The following is a 20,095-nucleotide window of genomic DNA, read 5'->3' on the forward strand; positions in this document are numbered from 1 at the left end:
CTATATCCAATTTAAATTTACCAACTGTTGCTTTCCATATCCAAACACTTTTCCCATTTGTAGCTTCACAATAGGCTGTTAAAAAAGGATAGAGATTCTGCAGCCTCTCTGAGCATCTCTTCAGTGTTCAACCAAGAAACAATGAATGACAGTTCCAAAATCCTCAAACACTTCCAGGGAAGGAGGAAATGCTATCATTGTGGCACTGTAGTGCTAAACAGGCACTGATGGGCCAGTGAGACCATGAAGACATTGTGGGAAGAAGCAAACAAACTGGCTTTACAAAACAGATTCCGCTAACTGATAGTGATATGAGGAGGCAGCTATTACTGCCGTGCAGCACCCATTTCCACTGCCCACAGGATGAGATATGTAAAAGGCTTTTTCCGCCAGTGACTACACTTTGTTTCTCTGTATCTGGTATGCAGGCGAGGAGTTCTGCACCTGCACGAAAGCCGTGGAATCCATGACCTTGGCTTGCCTCGCTGGCAACTTTCCCTCTGCCTCTTGGTGGTGGTAATCATTCTTTTCTTTAGTCTGTGGAAAGGCGTGAAGACTTCTGGAAAGGTAGAGCTAATATTGTCCTTCTGTCTCAACTACATTCTTTGTCTCCTTTAAGAAGTCTCCCAATTTTAGAAAGCAAAAGACTAAATCACTGCTTCTGAGGGATCCTTGGGGACCAAACCACATGAGAGGCCTTCATATATGTATAGTGGAATTACACAGTCCCAGTTTGGCCTTTGTTTTATTACGAGCTTTGATTATGTGATCTTTTAATTTTATATTTTATTAGCATATTATTTTCAATTCAACATTAATGGTCTCATCCAGAAAATATTTGAAAGACTTTAATTATCTTAAACGTGCCTCCTGTTCTTAGCCAAATGTATTAATGTTTTGATGGTTTAAGATGCCCTAGTTTCATTATGTAAAATGCCATGACAAGAGAAATACCTCATGAAAGTAATTTGAAATTACTCTTTGACATCCCTTAGAAAACACCTCAACAGAAATTCTATGGTTGAATACATCTGAGAGCTCTTTGTATATTTTCATGAAAGTATCACCTAACATCAGGCAATGACTGCACTTGTTTAGTAAACAGATATAACAGGTAGTCATCAATCTAATACACACTAGTAACAGATGTTTGTCAAAACTGTCTCCTGCTGGTTTCTGTAATCATACACATGTAAAGATTCATGATGCCCGTATTGAACTGAATGGACAAAACCAAGAAAGTGCCAGCTGTATTTTTCACACATTCTGAAATGTACTGTAACAGCTGATTAACCTTTGGGATCTCTGCTGTCTTCAGGTTGTTTGGATAACAGCCACTTTGCCTTATGTCGTGTTATTTGTCTTGCTAATACATGGAATAACCCTGCCTGGTGCATACAATGGAATAAACGCATACCTGCACATAGATTTCAGAAGATTAAAAGAAGCCACAGTAAGTGTTCTCTTCTGTTCTCATTCCCTTTTTATGAGTAAGCCTGTTCCTCCTGGTATTAAGACTGATTTCTAAATATTAGAGCTGATTTCTGAAATTATACAGCCACACTTCTGCTTTTCCATAAGCACTACTCCATTGTCCCTGACAGTCTAAGCTTCCAACACTGTCTGTCACAGGACTTTGTCAGCCTGAACACAAACTGTTCTGATCACAGAAAAACCTCTATGAGGGCAGTTTTTAGACGTGGCAGTCACTTAAAGTCCTTGCTTTGACTGTGTACCCTTTATATGTAAAAATTGAGTCCTGCAAAAATTTAGGTCTCAAAAGGCTAAGAATTCCCTCAAGAAGAAAATGTAGCTTTTTGAATCACTAGGTTAAATACTAACCTGGTAAACAAAAATTCTGGCCTATAAGAACCTTGCTAAACATACTAAGTCAGGACTATCTCACCTAATTATAGTCCTTCATACAAATGAGATTTTCAGGAGCATGGTTGTCTTATGCTACTGTTGAAAGTAACACACATTTCATTATCTTTTAACACTGAGACAGTCTTATTAAACATATCCAAACCAACTCAGTTTTGGGGGTGCCTTGGAACTAAGAAATATTTTACCTGTTGTAAAGCAAGACCTACTAGTATAGTCACTAACTCATGAAATCACCAGCATTTCAGACCTATGAACAACAGTGATCTGGTGACTACAGATAGACCTTACCACTGTGCTATTCTAAAAATAAGATAAATAATTTGAGACACTGGTATCTCTGTGGATGGGTCTTGAGGCCATTCAAATGGTTACAAAACAGAAAAGTGAGGAAGTGGTTCTACTAGAAGGAGATTAATGGTCTTGAAAATGTGTAGCTTCCTGAGACATCTGTGCATAGTTGCCCTATATATTTACTATGCATCCTGTCTTGATTTTTCCTGAATAATTAGAAAGGCAGACAAAGGTCTTGAGTGTTAGACTACAGACCTATTGTATATGTTCTTAGATAAACAGTCCTTCTTTCATTTCATAATACTGAATTTGGAAACTGGCATTTCTTCAAGAACAGAAATTATCACCAGAACCCAGACCCCATCTCACTCCATTTTGGAATGGTCAAATTGACCTTCAAATATGGAACTTTCATCCAAATTTGTCTCCAAGGCCGTAGCTACCTCAGTAGTTCATACTTATGCCTACAAATAAATACAAAGATGCATCAGCTCAGAATCTAGGCCTCTGTAATCATAACTGCCTTCTGTGTTTGGAAGGATATTCTGTACGCTGCTCTTTCTTGGCTCACTATTTCTGCAGCTGCTGTTTGGATGACCTTAAAGTTATTTGTTTCTAAGACTGAATTTTTCAAACAACAAAGTTACTGTAGAATAATAAAAGACTAAAGATTGGTTATAAGGAGAAGTTTCACTGCTTCGTCACATAAGCCTTTCTCCTGCTCTGAGATAGGGATACCTGCTGCTGCAATGGGCTTGTGTATTTTATTTTCATCCTTAAGCTCCAAAGAATAAACTCCTGCTACAGAGTTATGTCAATGTATCCCTGAATCTTTCTGATGTATTATTTTTTTCCCCCCGAATTTAGAATCTTAAACAAGAAACATTGTAAGTCACAAACAGTAATGACCTCAAGAGGGCTCTGCCAAGCCCCTTCGGAAATGCCTTAAAACATCCCAATTATTGTCAAAGTCTACCTCATTTTATAGGGCCACAGACTGAACAAACCCTGAGACACCTGATTTTCAGGGATATTGAATCCACAAAGCTTCTGTTCTGCTGAAGGAATTGGCATCAAACACAGAATTAAATCAGGCTTGAGGAAGACACTAGCTCTGACACCTTAACAAGTTTTCTGAAGACTATATAACATCTGGGGGCGCACAAAAAGATTCCTCTCCACATAGCACAGTAATTCTTTACATTCACATACACAAGAAAGAATGTGCACAAAAGGTATAACGGCATAAAGAACCATGAAGAAAGCTGGAAAGATTGATGACTGCCTCCTGTAAAATGTATCTATTTTTTAGTTTTTAATTCACATAAAAATATGTGCATTAAATAAAATATATTTGACTATGCATCAATATTCAGCTGAAGTGAACAGAGAACATGAGCGTAAAGTGCAGAAGAATCAGCCCCACTGTCTGTTTCACATCCTCCTTTGTTGTAACAAAGGGAATGTTTTGCATTTTATCTTATTTCTAAAGGAATTTCTGATTTCTGGTCTTTTTCCCCCTTCACCTTGATCTTCTCAATTTGTTTTCTAATCAGCTACTATGAGCGAAGACTCTTACTCAGCAAATACTTTAGCATATGCATAGCTTATTTGGTAGGCAGCAGGTGCTAACCTCTTATTTTAATGAATAGGACTTAAGGAGGTGCTTGAACAGTAAGAAGTATAATGAGGGCAACTCTACTGGCAAGACACAAAAGAGCTGGACGGCACTAAAAGTCCCATGAAGAAAGCTCTCTTATGGGAAAGAAAGCATCTTGTAACTCTTGACCCATTAACTATTTTTAGTTTTCTGGTTGTACAGTCCAGACTAACTTGGAACAAGAACTAGTAGAAGTCTATTTCTATCACCCAGAAGAAAAATCATGTAATCATTTCAGTATTCAGTAAAAGCTCAGAAGCACAGGTCCAAGCGGTTCACCCCATCGTGGCAGCTGTGTGCATGCACTGAGGACTTGCGCACTGCTTCAGCCCTTACCATTTCGGGATAAGCCATTCCAGACCATGACTGTGCTCCATGAGACACGTCGTGGAGGCTGAGCAGCACTTACACTCCCATAAGCACAAGTGCCGATCATTTCTCAAAAGCCAGTTGTCTTGTACACTCTTGCATTTCCCTGATGTATCTTTTGAACTGAACTGACACTGACAATGTTGGTGTCATTATGCAGGTATGGATTGATGCAGCTACTCAGATATTTTACTCCTTAGGAGCCGGTTTTGGTGTTTTAATCGCATTTGCCAGCTACAATAAGTTTGACAACAACTGTTACAGGTAAGACAGCCTATTTGTTCATTACTGCTTCTGAATGATACCATTTTACTCTAACTGCTGCTAGAATAAGTACTAATCTATTCTTTTGTCTTCAGACATTTATTAATGATGGTCAGTCTCATGTGGAGAGACTGACCAAATCTTGAAACACTTACCTTACTGAAATTTTGCTCACAGGAACCTGCCAAGATATCTGCTGTGCAGCAAAACAGAATGGGATTAGGTTTGGACTTTATAGACAGCTGTGTAAACTGTACTTGTGTTTGCCTTTCAAAAGCACCATTAAAAGCAACAGTGACTGTGGAATGAAATCTTATTGGTCGAGGAACTAAAAGCAGAAGGATTCCATTTTCCAGAAGTGTCTCTGTGCTTTGGGATTATATTTCTGATATTTCATGTTGAGCTCCAATTTAGGAATGCACTTTAAATCAGATCAGCTTGTAAGTGTTTTGCTGAATTACTGCCATGGAAATTCAACCCGAACTACTCTGCTCCTTCTGAGAACTTCCAACAGCAAGAAGTTTAGTTAACATTCCATTTTGGAGTTAAAACAAGCATGTCTTTAAAATTCCCCATGAAACATAAATTCAGAAAGTACATGTATTATAAATATGTTTCAAATTGAGGGATGGCAAAGAAATATAAGATCTGAACTGCCTTAAACATATTGAAGGTCAAAATCAAGGAATACAGCTACTAAATTCAAATGGCTTTGTACTTAACTCAGAGTGACTTTAGGTTGCCAGCTGATTATTTGCAGTAGGTAATATTACCAGGTTTGAGAACCCACCAGTTAGAATGCTAGCCATAGCACTCTTCCAAAATAACGTTCATTAATCTCAGAGCAGCTCCCTATATAATTGTTTTTATTCTGTGTTCTAATTTTTCTCTGAAATGGAAAACCCCACTTGAAACTAAGAAAACACTACAGACTATATGTGAAATCATATTATTTAGTTTTCTAGCTTACTGTTTTCAGTGAATGTTGCCTCACAAGCTTTGCCTTCGCTGTAAGAGTAATCAGTAGTTTATTGAACAGTTTTAGCTCTAACCATAAACCATAAAAGTAAGCTTCAATTCAGTAGCAACAGCACTCAAAAGAATCCTTCTTTTGACCAAATAACTCCATAATGTGCTGATATGTTCTGTTCAAAAGGTTTTCTTGAAACAGAACAAATTAGAAATCGTACTATCATAGAATCATAGAATCACCAGGCTGGAAAGGACCCACCGGATCATCGAGTCCAACCATTCCTAACACTCCCTGAACCAAATTTCCAAATGAAAATGAAGCACCATACTAACCCACCTATACTCCAACACATCATCCTTAAGAGGAATAGTGTCAGCAGTGTTAGGCAGGTAACAATGCTGAATATCAAGGCCAGAAAATATGAGAATAAGCACTTAAACGATGATCTAGTTTTACATGCAAAACAGTAAGAGCTAGTTTAGCTCAGTTTATAAGGAGATAAGTATCACTTAATGCAGTTATTGATTAGGCAGAAAGAAACATTGTTGACTTACGTAAGTATGGTTTTGAATTGTGGGAAACAAGAAATAACTCTTGCCACATTAACAGTGGCAAATACCTAGCAATTTTCTTTTTTAATAACAGAAAAGAATTTGAGTTTATGGGTCCAATCTGGTGTCTCTTGATCCTGCTGTCTTCCCCCAGGAAAACACTTTAGGAATTGCAAGACAAATTCTTCAGTGTTATCAAAATAAAGTAATATAAGGAAGAGGATGAAGTTTGGTGTATGGCACCTATGGTTTTGGGTAGTCTAACGGCTGAAAGGAAATAATGTTTACTTTCTGCTTATTAAACAGCACTGAGGTTCACAGAACCACTTCTTCTGTTCTAAAGGTCATATGCAGCACAAGATTACGTACCAGACACTGTGCAGATATGGCAAGCCTCTAAAGATATACAGTCTACTCGTATTCAAGTTAGGTTTGGTAACAGGGGTTATTAGTACCCAGGAAAACTCATACGTCTATCGTAATACCATGCCAGATTGTTTAAACACCACAATTTTGGACAGACTTTACTATACGCATTGTATTACATTTAACCTTTAAACTATGTTCACTATTGTATCAATAACTGCTCATGTGAATTGATGAGGCTTTTGCACTCCAGGTCACTCTCTTGCTGTGTTACAGCTACCAGCTAGGATGATGACATTACTCTTTACTATCTTAATACATAATTAATACGGTTCTGTTGATTTTTCTTAACAAAAATCATTTTAAAATCAAAATAGTAACCAGAGATGTCATTTTCTAGCATAGAATGCTCCTAGGAGCTTTTGAACATCAGAATAATTACACAATTAGCATTTTCACAGGAATCTTCCTATCACTATAAGACAATCCCCATCCGGTTTTAGAGTGGTTTTTTTTCACTGGGTTGTTTTTCTCTCCACCACTAGGGATGCTTTGCTGACTAGTACCATTAATTGTGTCACAAGCTTCATCTCAGGATTCGCAATTTTCTCCATATTGGGCTACATGGCTCATGAGCACAAAGTTAAAATTGAGGATGTAGCCACTGAAGGTAGGAAGTTGATTTTATACTAGTTTTACTGGTTTTGTCCACCATTTCTTTGCAAATGTGTTTATATTCGTTTCAAACAAGTATGCGAAAATCTTAGGGAAGTAACTTGAATTAAATAACTCGGAACTAAAACTATGTGTGTAAATGCCTTGCTGAAATGTGAACTGTAAATCCTATTGATTCATCTCACCTCTACTGAACGGAGGTTCCTCAACATCCTACCCTTCACAGGTTCAGCCTGTGCAACAAACGGGCATTTATTTCTGCACAGTATCTTGCAGAAGTATTGCTGTTCAGTGCTGTAGGTTACTGGTTTGGATGGTTCTGGTAAGCTTAGTTATAGCGTCGTTTCATTGGTCACCCATGACTTCAGTTCCTGTATCTCTCATCACATCCAAGAGTTCTCCTACCAAACAGTGAAGTCCAGATCCACAGGGTTCCTCCTCAGGTGCAGAGTTGAAAAAAAAAAACCACCTAGTAAAGTTGTGAATCCCATAAAAGATTATTAAAGCGGAAAAGAATGGGACAAGGTGGGGTTTTTTTAATACAAAACTGTCATGAGTGTGCTATTACAGTATTTTGGGTATATTTTTGGTATAATGCAAATTTTAACAGCTGCTCAGTGTGATATGGACTGGTGTTAAAATCAACTTAGTAATAATTTATCTTATTAAAATTAACACTTTTGTGAAGCTAGGAAACATAATTTAGTAATACATTAGGGTTGTTTATTCTTTTCTATTTCAGGAGCTGGTTTAGTTTTCATCCTGTATCCAGAGGCAATTTCAACTCTTTCAGGATCTACATTTTGGGCTGTGGTATTCTTCATCATGCTCCTTACTCTCGGCATCGACAGTTCTGTGAGTACTTTTTCCTTCTAGCCTTAACATTTCTCTTTTACTGTTATATTCTGTAACTGGATAGGTTGAGAATTAATTATACAACCTTCTTTTACATTCTTGGATCTTTATTTACAGCAGTTAGTAACATTTAACCAGAGCTCTTGCCTTCCCTTCCTCAGATGGGCGGAATGGAGGCTGTCATCACTGGCTTGGCAGATGATTTCCATATTCTTAAACAGCATAGAAAGCTCTTCACGTTTGGTGTTTCTTTTGGCACTTTCCTACTTGCTCTCTTTTGCATCACCAATGTAAGTACAACAAAAGTTCCATCAACAAACCTTAAAAATGCCATTAACCTCATCAGACAGATATATGTATAGGCACAAGTGACTTTTTATAAACTTCAATTCTTAAACAACTTTATGGTTAGAACATGAATTTTAGTCTTATCTACATGAAGCTACTCTGCTTTCTTGGGCAAGATCATAAACTGTCAACCGAGCCTATAAGTCTTTGTTCCAAAGAACTGCCCGTGATAATGTTGGGGTTTTTTAGTGTGGTTTGGATATTTTTTAAACCACGTTAAATGGAACTGTGTTAAGTGCTTATTACCGTGTGAGTAATTAAGAAATACAAGTGACCAAACCCCCAGTCATCTGGCTATTCTCTTCCTGAAGCAAATAAGCAGCATTCATTTCTTGTGAAAGGAGTTTAGAATAGTGATCTACTCTGCCCCATGTGTTTCTTAATGTTCTTTCATGCACCTAGATCTTACCTCTTAACACCATAAAAAGCATACAGACATCTGTATCCCAAGTGACAGGTGATAGGACAAGGGGGAATGGCCTCAAGCTCCGCCAGCGGAGGTTCAGACTGAATATCAGGAAGAAATTTTTCACAGAAAGGGTCATCGGGCACTGGCAGAGGCTGCCCAGGGAAGGGGTGGAATCCCCATTCCTGGAGGTATGTAAAAGACGGGTAGACGAGGTGCTCAGGGACATGGTTTAGTGGCAGGTAGGAATAGTTGGACTCAATCCGCAAGGTCTTTTCCAACCTGGTGATTCTATGATTCTATGATTCTATGATTCTATGATCTTATCATGAACATTAGTAATCTGTGTCATCCTGAATGATTTGCCTCACCAGGCTTTGGAAAGCGAATTAAAGGATAAAGTTCTCTCTAACCATGATTCTTAAGAGCTCTTTTAACACTAAAAGAATACCCAAACTGTTTCCTTAAAACAGTTTCCTCTAACTGGAAAACATTTGAGACACTAAAAATAGCTTTAGCATTTAAAATATCTGTCCTTTTATTATTGTGCCATCTCCATTGTTAGCTAAAGAATGAATGTACCCCTTCCTTATTCAAAGTTTCAACTGGAATTACATTCCCTGAAGTACAAGATCAGAGGAAACTTGGTGCTAAGAACCTGAACAGGTACAATTCCACTGCCTTCAAGTGAGCTAAAGCAGTTCAAGGTGATGACCAAGGTCTAGCTTTTCAATACTGACACCTATTCAGACTGAAGCTCACCTCAGCAGCTGGATTGTGCGAAACTGCCCAGACTTGTTAAAATGCATTGGTTCACATAACTGAAGGAAAACATTTCTTATGTGTATAAAATACAAAGAAAAACTCTTATGATACCATCATATTAATCTGTTTCACTTTGTTCTCTGAATTTTTTAGTGTTGTGTTTTCAAAACATGTTTCTTATGAAACCGTATTTGTCATGCACTTATACTAAGTTTGGGAGCAAAGACATTCATTTAGAGCAGATGTAGAGTAAAAACAAGAGGTTAAACTCAAATGTCATTCAATAAGCAACATTTTCTTTAACACAACAACCAAAGTTCATTTAGTTTCCGGACAAGTCCCCATAGAATTAGAAACCTAGTCAAGGCCTAAGTACTGCTCCCTCCAGTTTGTAAATATGCACAGCTGTTTCAGAAAAGCATCTTTTTATAAGAAAAAATAAAGCTGATTAACTGCAGAGATTAAAATCACCTGGCAATCTAAATAGCACAAATGCTATTTGTACCATCGGTAAAAACATGGAAAATAATTCCTTTGTTCCTCCTCTTCTGAACAGGGATAGTCAAATTAAGTTTGGTTGTAGGAAAAAAAAAAAAGGATTTGAATGAAAACCTACTGCAACTGTAAAGATTTCAGTTGCTTACACATGATAGGGAATGTCCTGAGACACTTCATTCAGTTTTGTTTTGAAACGAGTAAACATAACATGATCTTCCACTCCTCGTTACCCCAACCTAAATAAAATGAACAGTAATTTACACAAATTCATACCACATTCTAAAACGATGAAAAAAGTAGTCAAATTGCAGCTAAAAAAAAAATAAAGTCAGTGAAACAAGACTTTAGTGAATGCATTTATAGTTCTCAGTCATGGACCACGGGTAGACAGAAATTTGCTGTTGTGAAGGAAAATGGTCTCCACTAAGGAAGGGTTTGCTAATACCACAGCAAATAAACTAAACAGGGAGAAGCTAATTCTGCCTGGGCTGGTAACAGAGACTTAACATGCAACTACTCCCTTTGCAGGAACACTGGAAGAGAGAGGCGCAGGCACTCTGGGAAAAGGAGACATCAGTCTGAGACTGCAGATTCACTGAACTAGAGAATAATTTGCCTTAGGAACAAACTGAGTGATAATAGCTTGGGGAAACTTCTAGCACTCCATTCTTGCCAAAAATTTAGGAAGATCTTCATTATCTGCTGTAGACAGGCCCTGAGCATTCCTCAGACAGACAGCACCTTCCAATTCCACTGAAAAACAGCCAAAAATTAGCTACTTACTAATCACGCTAAGCTGAGGCCTCTGTTTCCCAGTTCAGTGAAGGCATAGGTGAAAGGAAACTTCTTTAAAGAACTACAAGTCCCATTCCACTACTTTGTATGCAAATATGAACCCGTGTCTGCAGCATCAGCTCCACAGTAAAATACTTAGGTTAAGATAATGTTTCAAGAAGAGCAAACTGGGTATATCTCCCCTGGAGAAGAGGAGGCCTCATTACTCTCTACAACTACCTGAAAGGAGGTTGTGGAGAGGAGGGAGCTGGGCTCTTCTCCCAAGTGACAGGGGACAGGACAAGGGGGAATGGCCTGAAGCTCCGTCAGGGGAGGTTCAGGTTGGATATCAGAAAAAAATTCTTCACAGAAAGAGTCATCGGGCACTGGAACAGCTGCCCAGGGAGGGGGGGAGTCACCTTCCCTGGAGGTGTTTAAGGAACGGGTGGATGAAGTGCTGAGGGACATGGTTTAGGGAGTGTTAGGAATGGTTGGACTCAATGATCCAATGGGTCCTTTCCAACCTGGTGATTCTGTGATTCTGTGATTCTGTGATCTTAACTAGAAATAAAACTATTGAGATTATTGTATTGGTAACTTTGTTTTGTCTCTTTTGACTCCTCCATGCTAGGGTGGAATTTATGTGCTCACCCTTCTGGACACATTTGCAGCTGGAACTTCAATATTGTTTGCTGTTCTAATGGAGGCAATTGGAGTTTCCTGGTTTTATGGTAAGCACGTTTTGCACCTGCAAAATCTTTTCTAGAATTCCAAGTGCTCCTGACAGGATTACACCTTGTTTTCAGGGAAAACAACATAGCCTTGCGCACATGAAACCATGACAAGCTAGGTTTCACACAGGGATTTTCACCTAATTTATGAATAGCAACAGGAATGCAGATGTTCAGTGGGCCAAGTTTTGAAACCCTGCACAAAGAAAACTGCCTTGTGGGGGAGACTACAGTGGAATGGAAATGTTGCTACTTTTGCCAGTATTTTGCAGTTGTTAAAGTAGCTGATGACTTGCAGTAGCTGCAAGATGATGACCAGCATGTTTATACCTGGTAGTTTCACAGCAAATAGATTAGCCTGAATACAAATTCACTGTTCCTCTTTCCATGATTTCCCCAGGGCCAATCTCAAGATCCCCCATGCAATACAAATCTAGGCAGTTTTTATTTAGATGCTGTTCTCCCTCAAAGTGGTGGACACACTAGATTCCACAGACAACTGTCTAATCCCTGTAAAAGAGCTGAACGCAGAAGAGTGATCATAGCTTAGCTTGGAAACAGAAGCAGTTGATTAGGGCAACTTATTATCTGCTGCTATTAAAATAGCATTTACTGCACCTGTTAGGCTTTGCACGTGGTTCACATACTAAGCCAAGGTTTTTGTTTATATGTTGCACCTTTCGTCTTTTATCATCCTTTCCTTTCTCGCTCCTGCCTTCTCATACCCAGGAAAACATCTATTTGTTTTTCTTAAGCAGCTGACAGATGTTTTTACTGACACAGCATGACCTGTTGCTTGTAAAGAATTTATTACAGCCCCAGGTGCTATTTAAACTGATTAAACATGGCATGGTCTCGTGTACCTCTCTCTTCTGATAGATCCTAGTTGCCTTAATGACCCAGCTGAATATTAAGTCAGCCTAAAGGCAAGCACTGACATTTTGGCACAGACCAAAAAGGTGGAAATTTAGTTCAAATTATGCCTGTGACCGTGTACTGTGAAGTTTCTTCTTGCAAAGGCCACCTGTGTGTAAGAGCAGGAAGAGCTACTTTGTTTTGCTATGCAGATGTACTTTGGTTATGACTGCTATCTTGTTATCATTTTTCCTCTTGTGTAACCCTGATATCATTCCTCTGATGAGTATTTGGAGAAAAGCCAGACACCTCTCCCACTGACACAAAGCTGCTCTCTGGTTTCACTTGCAGGAAAATCTCAGCTCCATCGAGTTGATCAGGCTAGTACCACTTAGAGAAAGCACATTATGCCCAAGCAGTCCTTCCTAAGGTATTCAGACACAGAATTTACGACACTTAAAAGTCTATATAAATCCATAAGGCATTAAAAGGCACTGACTGAAATGGCGTTTCTTCCTTATTCACTGTGTTCGCTGTTACAGGAATTGGTTTGTCCTGTGGAACACAAGACAGCAGATTTTTTTTAGTGTTCACCTTGGCCTATGCAGCGTGACCTTTTCCAATTTTGAAGTCACTGTCTAGAAAGGGTTCCTGAAGGGGAGTCAGGAAGGTCAGAGATCTTCCTTCCAGCATTGGCTGCGGGAAGAGGTTTCCGCTGCAGCTATTTACACTGATTTTATAGCTATTAATACTTCAACTGACACAATTACTAAATACACACACTTACAAAGGCTCAGACTGAATTGATGTGAAGAATAATGCAGCTTTTCTCCCCTCTGACTATTATGTCACTTATTAAAGACTTTGTTCTGGTGTCCCCATTTCTTTGCGCTGCAGTGCAGTAAATCCCACTGCGGGCAGCTCATGTTTGAGTGATTTTGAGTAGAATACTGTTATGTAGTTTTTCTGGTAATACAAATCTTTACTTCCCGCATGCTAGCATACAAGTCCTATACTGAAATATTGTATGTTGCTATCAAAGTTTTGATATTAATCAAGCAATCAAGCCATCCATGTTTCTAGACCCATATTCTATATTCCTGGTACAATTAGCAGGACTTCTCTTTGATCTATGTCTTCATTTAATCAGTCTCATATTATCCTCTGCTGTCTTAATTACTGCAGCAGGTCAAATTTCTGTCCGCTTTTGGTTTTTCACTCTCATGAACAAATCACATAAGGTATCTACAGCAGCTACATTACTAGAAATTTAAATGCATATAGAGGTAATGGTTTTCAAAAATTCTTGTTGGTATTGTAATTTTCAAAACCATGGGATACTCTGAAAAAGGACACCCAATTCTAGGTGATGCAGTTACGGATATATTTACTGAACAGAAACAGTATCTACGCAGTTCTATGGAAAGGTGATAAAAGATTTGTGATAGATGTAACTTTCTGTGAAACTTTAGTGAAACACCAAAAGATAAGAAAAGTATGCCTTAAGTGGAAAAAATCAGACTCCTTTTGATAAATTAAGAATCACAGGGATCTACCTCATTGTCAGCGAGCAGTTTGCATGAAGATGTGGTTTTCCTTGAGTTTACTCATAGCAGTATTGAGTAACTGGGTTACAGCAGTCCACAACTACTAAAGTGTCCCACTCACTACTTAAATTCAAAATATTTGCAAAATATCACTTTTCAATGGTAATGGTGTTTGCAGCCTCAAGTACTCCCAGGCACTCAAGTCTTGGACACAGTGTTGTTGAAGACACATTTAGTCATTGAAACGAGATCAATCTTGTTACCTTACATGTCTTCTGTTTTGGAAGTAATTTGTTTGTACTTTCTGAAAAAGTGGATGTTTTGAGGTATGACAGCATCTCATCCGTTTAGATTTATGCCAGTCTGATATTCATATCCCTTCTAGGTGTGGATAGATTCAGTGAAGATATCCAACAAATGATGGGCTTCAAGCCAGGTCTCTACTGGAGATTGTGCTGGAAATTTGTTAGCCCTGCTTTTTTATTGGTAAGTGTTGATAAATATTTTGTCATGGAAAGAATGATAGTACATTGTGGGGTTTGGTTTGGTTTTTACCTCCTCAGTTGTAACATCAGTTATATGTTGTGTAATACGCTTCAGTTGTGAAAGAAATTAATTATGGTTGTGGTCATCTTCTGTTCCTTTACTTCAGCAAGATTTGAAGAAAGCAGCTTTCCTAAGGGAACACTGAAATATCCTCCCTGTTCCCCCAGCATCTATGTGTACTAAATGCAAATCATTCTCTTGGGAAAATAAACCAGCCAGGGATAAGAGACTGCCTTAGCAAGAATTTATTTTTCATTGGAGGATACATCAATATTCCCAAACTGTGGAATGACACCTTAAATAATAGCAACTAATATGCAACTACACCCAGTATGTAGCAAAACACCGAATAGGTATATTAAATACACCTTGTAAGCTGCCTGATGTGAAAAAACAAGTTCTTCATTACATATGGGAAAAAAAAAATCCCAAAGCGTGAATTTCGTTGCTCTGTGTAAAGGTTAGATTCAGAACTAAACTACAGTTTTATATTGGATCTTTTCTATTCATACTTGTAAATGATAAGGTTAGGTTGAATAATATGGAAATTTGACCTTGCTATGATTTTAGGAGACTAGTAATTGCATTAAAGCTGTGCATTCTTAAAGCAGTACTGGTATTTCAAATACACACTAGGCAGGCTTTTATAACAGCCTTCAAGTCCACTTTGGTGGGGTTTTTTTTGATATAAAAGCTTCTGGCTCCAATTCATCAGTGAGCAGCTGCCAAGCATGTATTAATTATCCATTTAAACACTGCTCTGTAAAGAGGCTCGTGTAGAACTATGTCCTGCAGCACTTCAAACGAGCTGAGTCAAATAGAACAGAAAAATGCTGCACCAAGCATCCTTCAGTTTTGCACACTGGGACACTGTTGAAAACTTGTATTTTACCAAGAGAGAGTCCTAGCCAGGTAGCTAGAGAAAGCTGAAGTGTCAGTGTAACTCTCAGATGACTTAGGATCTCTTAGTGAATGACCTACATACCTTCCTACCAAAGTCTATAAACATACGGATCCGAATGAATCTGTGGGTAATGAGTCTTTCAGCCATCAAAATGCACATTTTTTTTTTTTTCCGGCTGGTAGTGCAAAACTTGGAACATATCAACTTAATTATTCGGTGCCAATATATTTCAAAACCCATGGGAATTATATGACACTGAGTAGGGGACATCAGGCAGTTTTGTTATAGCTGTGCAGCTATAACAAAAGCTGTACAGCTTTCTAAAAGGCAACATGGACATTACAGTCTTGATTTATAGGGGAATGGTAAATAGAATTTACCTTCTTACAAGGCTATCCTGTGGGTTCATTATTCAATACTTAAAGAAAGTGAAGCAAATTACATTAAATTGAAGAAAATGGTTTAACCTCTTAATAAGTAAAAACTGTAGAGATGGTCATTAGCATGAAGAAAGGTAATTACCATTAGCCTACGTAATTTAAAACCACAAATTATAGAAATCTGGTCACTTGAATTAAGAAACATAATTTTTATAGCGCCTATATGAAGCACGCAGACTGCCTCACCAGAAGAGACGGAGACCATAACCATAATACAAATAAAAAGATATCAGGTATAGTTTCTTTGATACCTATAGTTTAGGATAATTTCGAAAAGGCTATAAAAATTGTCAGACTTCAGTGTAGTTCTTACTCTAAAAATCCCATGCATAAAGCTAGGTTGAAATGTGCCTTAGGGTGGCTGGTTAATAAAACATATGAAATTGGTTTACCACTAAGTTTCTCCACCTCAAAATCGTGGTTCATTGTATTCTTTCTTCCCTAGTTTGTCGTGATAGTCAGCATAATAAATTTCAAACCTCTGACCTATGATGACTACACCTTCCCTCTCTGGGCAAATCGCATTGGCTGGGGAATAGCATTATCTTCAATGATACTTGTGCCTGCCTATATTATCTATAAATTTATGAATGTGCGTGGGACCTTTAAAGAAGTAAGTGGAACATTAATAAAATGTCATGAAATGTTGCTATGAAATGAAATGGCTAGATCTAAGTTGGCAGTTTGTTTCTCTTCCCCTTGAAACTTATTACTTATGAATGACCTTTTGGATCCAGCTGTCAGATGTATTGGAGTTTTGAGGTAAGATTATTGCACACTGTTTGATTTTCTAGATAGCAATTGGCTTTCCAGAAAGTACCATAATAATTGATAAATAATAATGCATTAATCTGATTTTTTTTTCTACTGTTTTCCTTATTAACAAAAATAATATAGAAGTTATGGTACCTTCATATTCAGCTCTGAGGTATGGTCTTCACAGAGATCCACCTAAACAGAGTTCAGTCCAAAGTATGCTTTATTTACTTTATACTGGAGTGCTGTAAACCGTTACATGTAGAAAGTAAATTCAGATCTGTCCTATATCAGTGCTATAAGACTCTCTGAACACATATCCACATGCTGGGAGGGAGATCTGTGCCACCACAGTAGACCTCTGTTCAGGATAGCCTTTGTTCATTTAATGAGCATCCAGCAAGGACAGAAGAAATGCCCTATTGGGTCACAGCAACAGCTCCGTTTAGCTCAGTTTTCTGTCTTCAACAGCAGCCACTTCATATTTCATTTTTTTTCTGGGAAATATGTATTCTTATCCTCTATTTACTGGAATTATTTTAGCATTCTGAGCAAAGCTAGAATTAATGCAGATCTTTCTTTCTATTGTGTTCATCACTGATAGCAGAATGCTTGAAGAAACTCAGTATTCCAGGTAGACCAAGGTGCTGAAATCATACAGGCATTGCTTATGGCGTCATCTATCCTACTGCCTTTAATTACTTCAGTAAAAGATTCAGGGTATAAGACAGCAGCATCTTGCACCACATAAAGCCCCTTCATGCATAACTGCCTAGTCTGTGTGCTGAATAAAGCTGAAACAGAGAAAAACAGTTACCATCTTATTATTATTTACCATCTTATTATTTACCATCTTATTATTGTTACCATCTTATTCTAATGATTTGCCTAACAGCAAGAAGTTTAACATCACAGCCTTAATAGTGTTTATTCATACATTTGTGTAGTGATAGTATATTAATTCTACTTTAAAAATATCTGCTTCTATGGGAAAAACAGTTCCTTAAAATTCCTTACAATTCATTCTCCTCTACTTTTCTTTATTTATCAGTTCAAAATGTCATAGGATTAAAGTTCACCTAAAATATTAGTTTTACCATCATATTAATTTTGCCATCACTGTCATATCAAATTATCTATAGTCTTAAAACCTCCAGTGGTGCACAGAATTAAGACTTCTCACCATTCTACAGCATCGGTTTTTATCCTGTCACAATTGTATAAACTAATCTAGACTCTCTGACTTACACCTGGTTCGACTGCTCTCTGGCTATAGCTAGAGGTACGCAATGGGGTAGCAAATTCTTAGGCAAATCACTGAACCACCGCCACAGAGAATTAAGCAGAAAATACGATCTCACCCTTTACCTACATAGGACACGTCCTGCTTGAATTGATCTGACAGACCTGAAGGGATACATCCCTTGTGTCTGAAACAATACAGTAACCTCACATAGCCTTCACCTCAGAAAGGCACCCTGAAGTGGGAGCTACTCTTCATCTGCTCTGTTTGGATCAGCTCCAACACCTCAATGTTATGCACAGCTTCTAGCTCTGATTTCCAGCGGTTCTACAAGCACTTCAATTCAGTTCATTCCTGGGAGTTTACAAACCCATTTTCTAGTTGCACCTGAGTAACAAAGGATAATTTCTACTGGCCCAATAGGCTTTTGCCATCTTGCGCGAGTTTACTAATAGTGGAATGCAGAAGCCTTTGGCTAAAAACACATTATCTCATCCGTTTTTTAGTGTTAGCAAGTTCTGGTTTGTCTTTTATCCCTCCTGTAAACAGCAATTCTTCAGTCTCACCATAAGAAATACAGCAAAAGGCTATATTACATCCAAATAAGTATCATAGAATAGTTTGGGTTGGAAGGGACTTTCAAGATCATCCAACTCCAACCCCCCGCCATGGGCAGGGACACATCCCGCTGGCTCAGGCTGCCCAAAGCCCATCCAACCTGGCCTTGAACACCTCCAGGGATGGGGCAGCCACGACTTCCCTGGGCAACCTGGGCCAGTGCCTCACCACCCTCATGGTGAAGAAACTCCTCCTTATGTCCAGTCTAAATCTGCCCCTCTCCAGTTTACACCCATTGCCCCTCGTCCTATCACTACAAGCCTTTGTAAACAGCCCCTCTCCAGCTTTCCAGCAGCCCCTTCAGGTACTGGAAGGTCGCTATAAGGTCTCCTTGGAGCCTTCTCTTCTCCAGGCTGAACAACCCCGACTCTCTCAGCCTGTCCTCTTGTGGCAGGTGCTCCAGCCCTCATCGTAAGATATCATGCCCTAAACTGTGGCCCTCAAAATATGGGGAAAAGTATGTTGTCAGTGTAATGAGAACTCCTTAAATTGGTTGAAAGTCCGTGATAAACCAAATTCTATATATCCCAAGTAGCACAGCATAGGACAGCTGAGGGAGTTGAGTTAGGAAATAGTCGGTGCCTTCTTCCTCTCCCACTGGGACTAGTCAACCCCATTACATCACAAACAACTCTGAATTTAGGGAGTTTAAGGCCTGTAATATCACCATGTTCATGATGTTCTTCTCCATATACACTTGCTAAATATTTGGACTTTGTATTTGCATAAACTTTGTACCGTTGCTTCTTATATTAAAGGCTAATACCAAGCGGCTTATAGTAAGCTTTTTCTCTCAGTGACTAAGGTAAAGGTACATGATGCAGTGATATTAAAGATTTAAGTTACCATTTTAGATAAAGTTCATGCTACTTCCCCTTTATGGATTGGGGATTACAGACGTAATCCCGCTTCACACGGCTGACTTCTTTCTCTTCTTCCCATCTGGTTTAGAGACTAGCTTACTGCATCACACCTGAAAATGAGCACCAACTCGTGGCCCAAGGAAATATCAGGCAGTTTAAGGTTAGTACTCCTCTCACCATGCTTCCTCACCCGATACCCATCATTTCCAGTCTTTAGCCACCACTACAGGTTTGTGCCAATCTCCTCATAGTGGATACCTCTGCAGGTCTGTGGTTCTTGATTTCTGCCAGCATGACAAGATGCAGGAGGCTCAATACCATGCACATCAACTCTGTTGGAAGGCTTTTGGGATCTTCCTTCCTCACCTAAGCAGACCACACAATTTTACAGATCACTTGCATGCCGTATTTTAGGTTGCATCTGAATACAGTGAGATGTCACCGAAAGATGAAGGTGTTTCCAAACTGTCATGTGCATTTGAACAGGTCACAGCCTCTCCCTCAGTTATTGTACAGCAATCTGAAGTCACACTTCCTAAATTCTAATTATGTACCACAAAACATTGGTAAACAGCAGAACAAATAGGCATTGTCAGAGCTTAGATACAATGGCCATGATGAAATAATGTGCTAGGCTATGCGGAATAAGCTTTCACCACAGGCCTACAGTTGGTGGAAAACATTACTGGAGACTTCTTAAGCAGCCATGAAAAATATGCCAGAGGATTCCAAAGACTGTTTCCTTTGAGCAAATAAAATGAGCTTATTGAAATAAAGTCCTTTTTGTATAAAAGATAAAAAGGATGCAAATATGAAGCTTGTTACAGTTATCAGTATTCACGCTGGACCACTTTCTGTCTTCAAAGTTGAAAGCAACCAGAATTATGCACATCACCTCAAAACATGACCC

At 38.6% G+C, this 20,095-nt stretch overlaps 1 protein-coding gene across 1 annotated transcript in view; it reads left to right on the forward strand.

Annotated features, from left to right (window-relative positions):
- Positions 1–20,095, forward strand: part of SLC6A2 (solute carrier family 6 member 2) — a 67,372-nt gene that overhangs the window by 39,193 nt on the left and 8,084 nt on the right. Inside the window, exons 5-14 of the mRNA XM_009558091.2 lie at positions 429–567; positions 1,319–1,453; positions 4,368–4,471; positions 6,907–7,031; positions 7,779–7,891; positions 8,053–8,181; positions 11,314–11,413; positions 14,201–14,301; positions 16,151–16,318; positions 19,274–19,345. Coding sequence (XP_009556386.2) covers positions 429–567; positions 1,319–1,453; positions 4,368–4,471; positions 6,907–7,031; positions 7,779–7,891; positions 8,053–8,181; positions 11,314–11,413; positions 14,201–14,301; positions 16,151–16,318; positions 19,274–19,345 — 1,186 coding nt within the window. The remainder of the gene's footprint in view (positions 1–428; positions 568–1,318; positions 1,454–4,367; positions 4,472–6,906; positions 7,032–7,778; positions 7,892–8,052; positions 8,182–11,313; positions 11,414–14,200; positions 14,302–16,150; positions 16,319–19,273; positions 19,346–20,095) is intronic.

The sequence above is a fragment of the Cuculus canorus genome, chromosome 13 (assembly GCF_017976375.1).
Source record: "Cuculus canorus isolate bCucCan1 chromosome 13, bCucCan1.pri, whole genome shotgun sequence".
Taxonomy (NCBI): domain Eukaryota; kingdom Metazoa; phylum Chordata; class Aves; order Cuculiformes; family Cuculidae; genus Cuculus; species Cuculus canorus.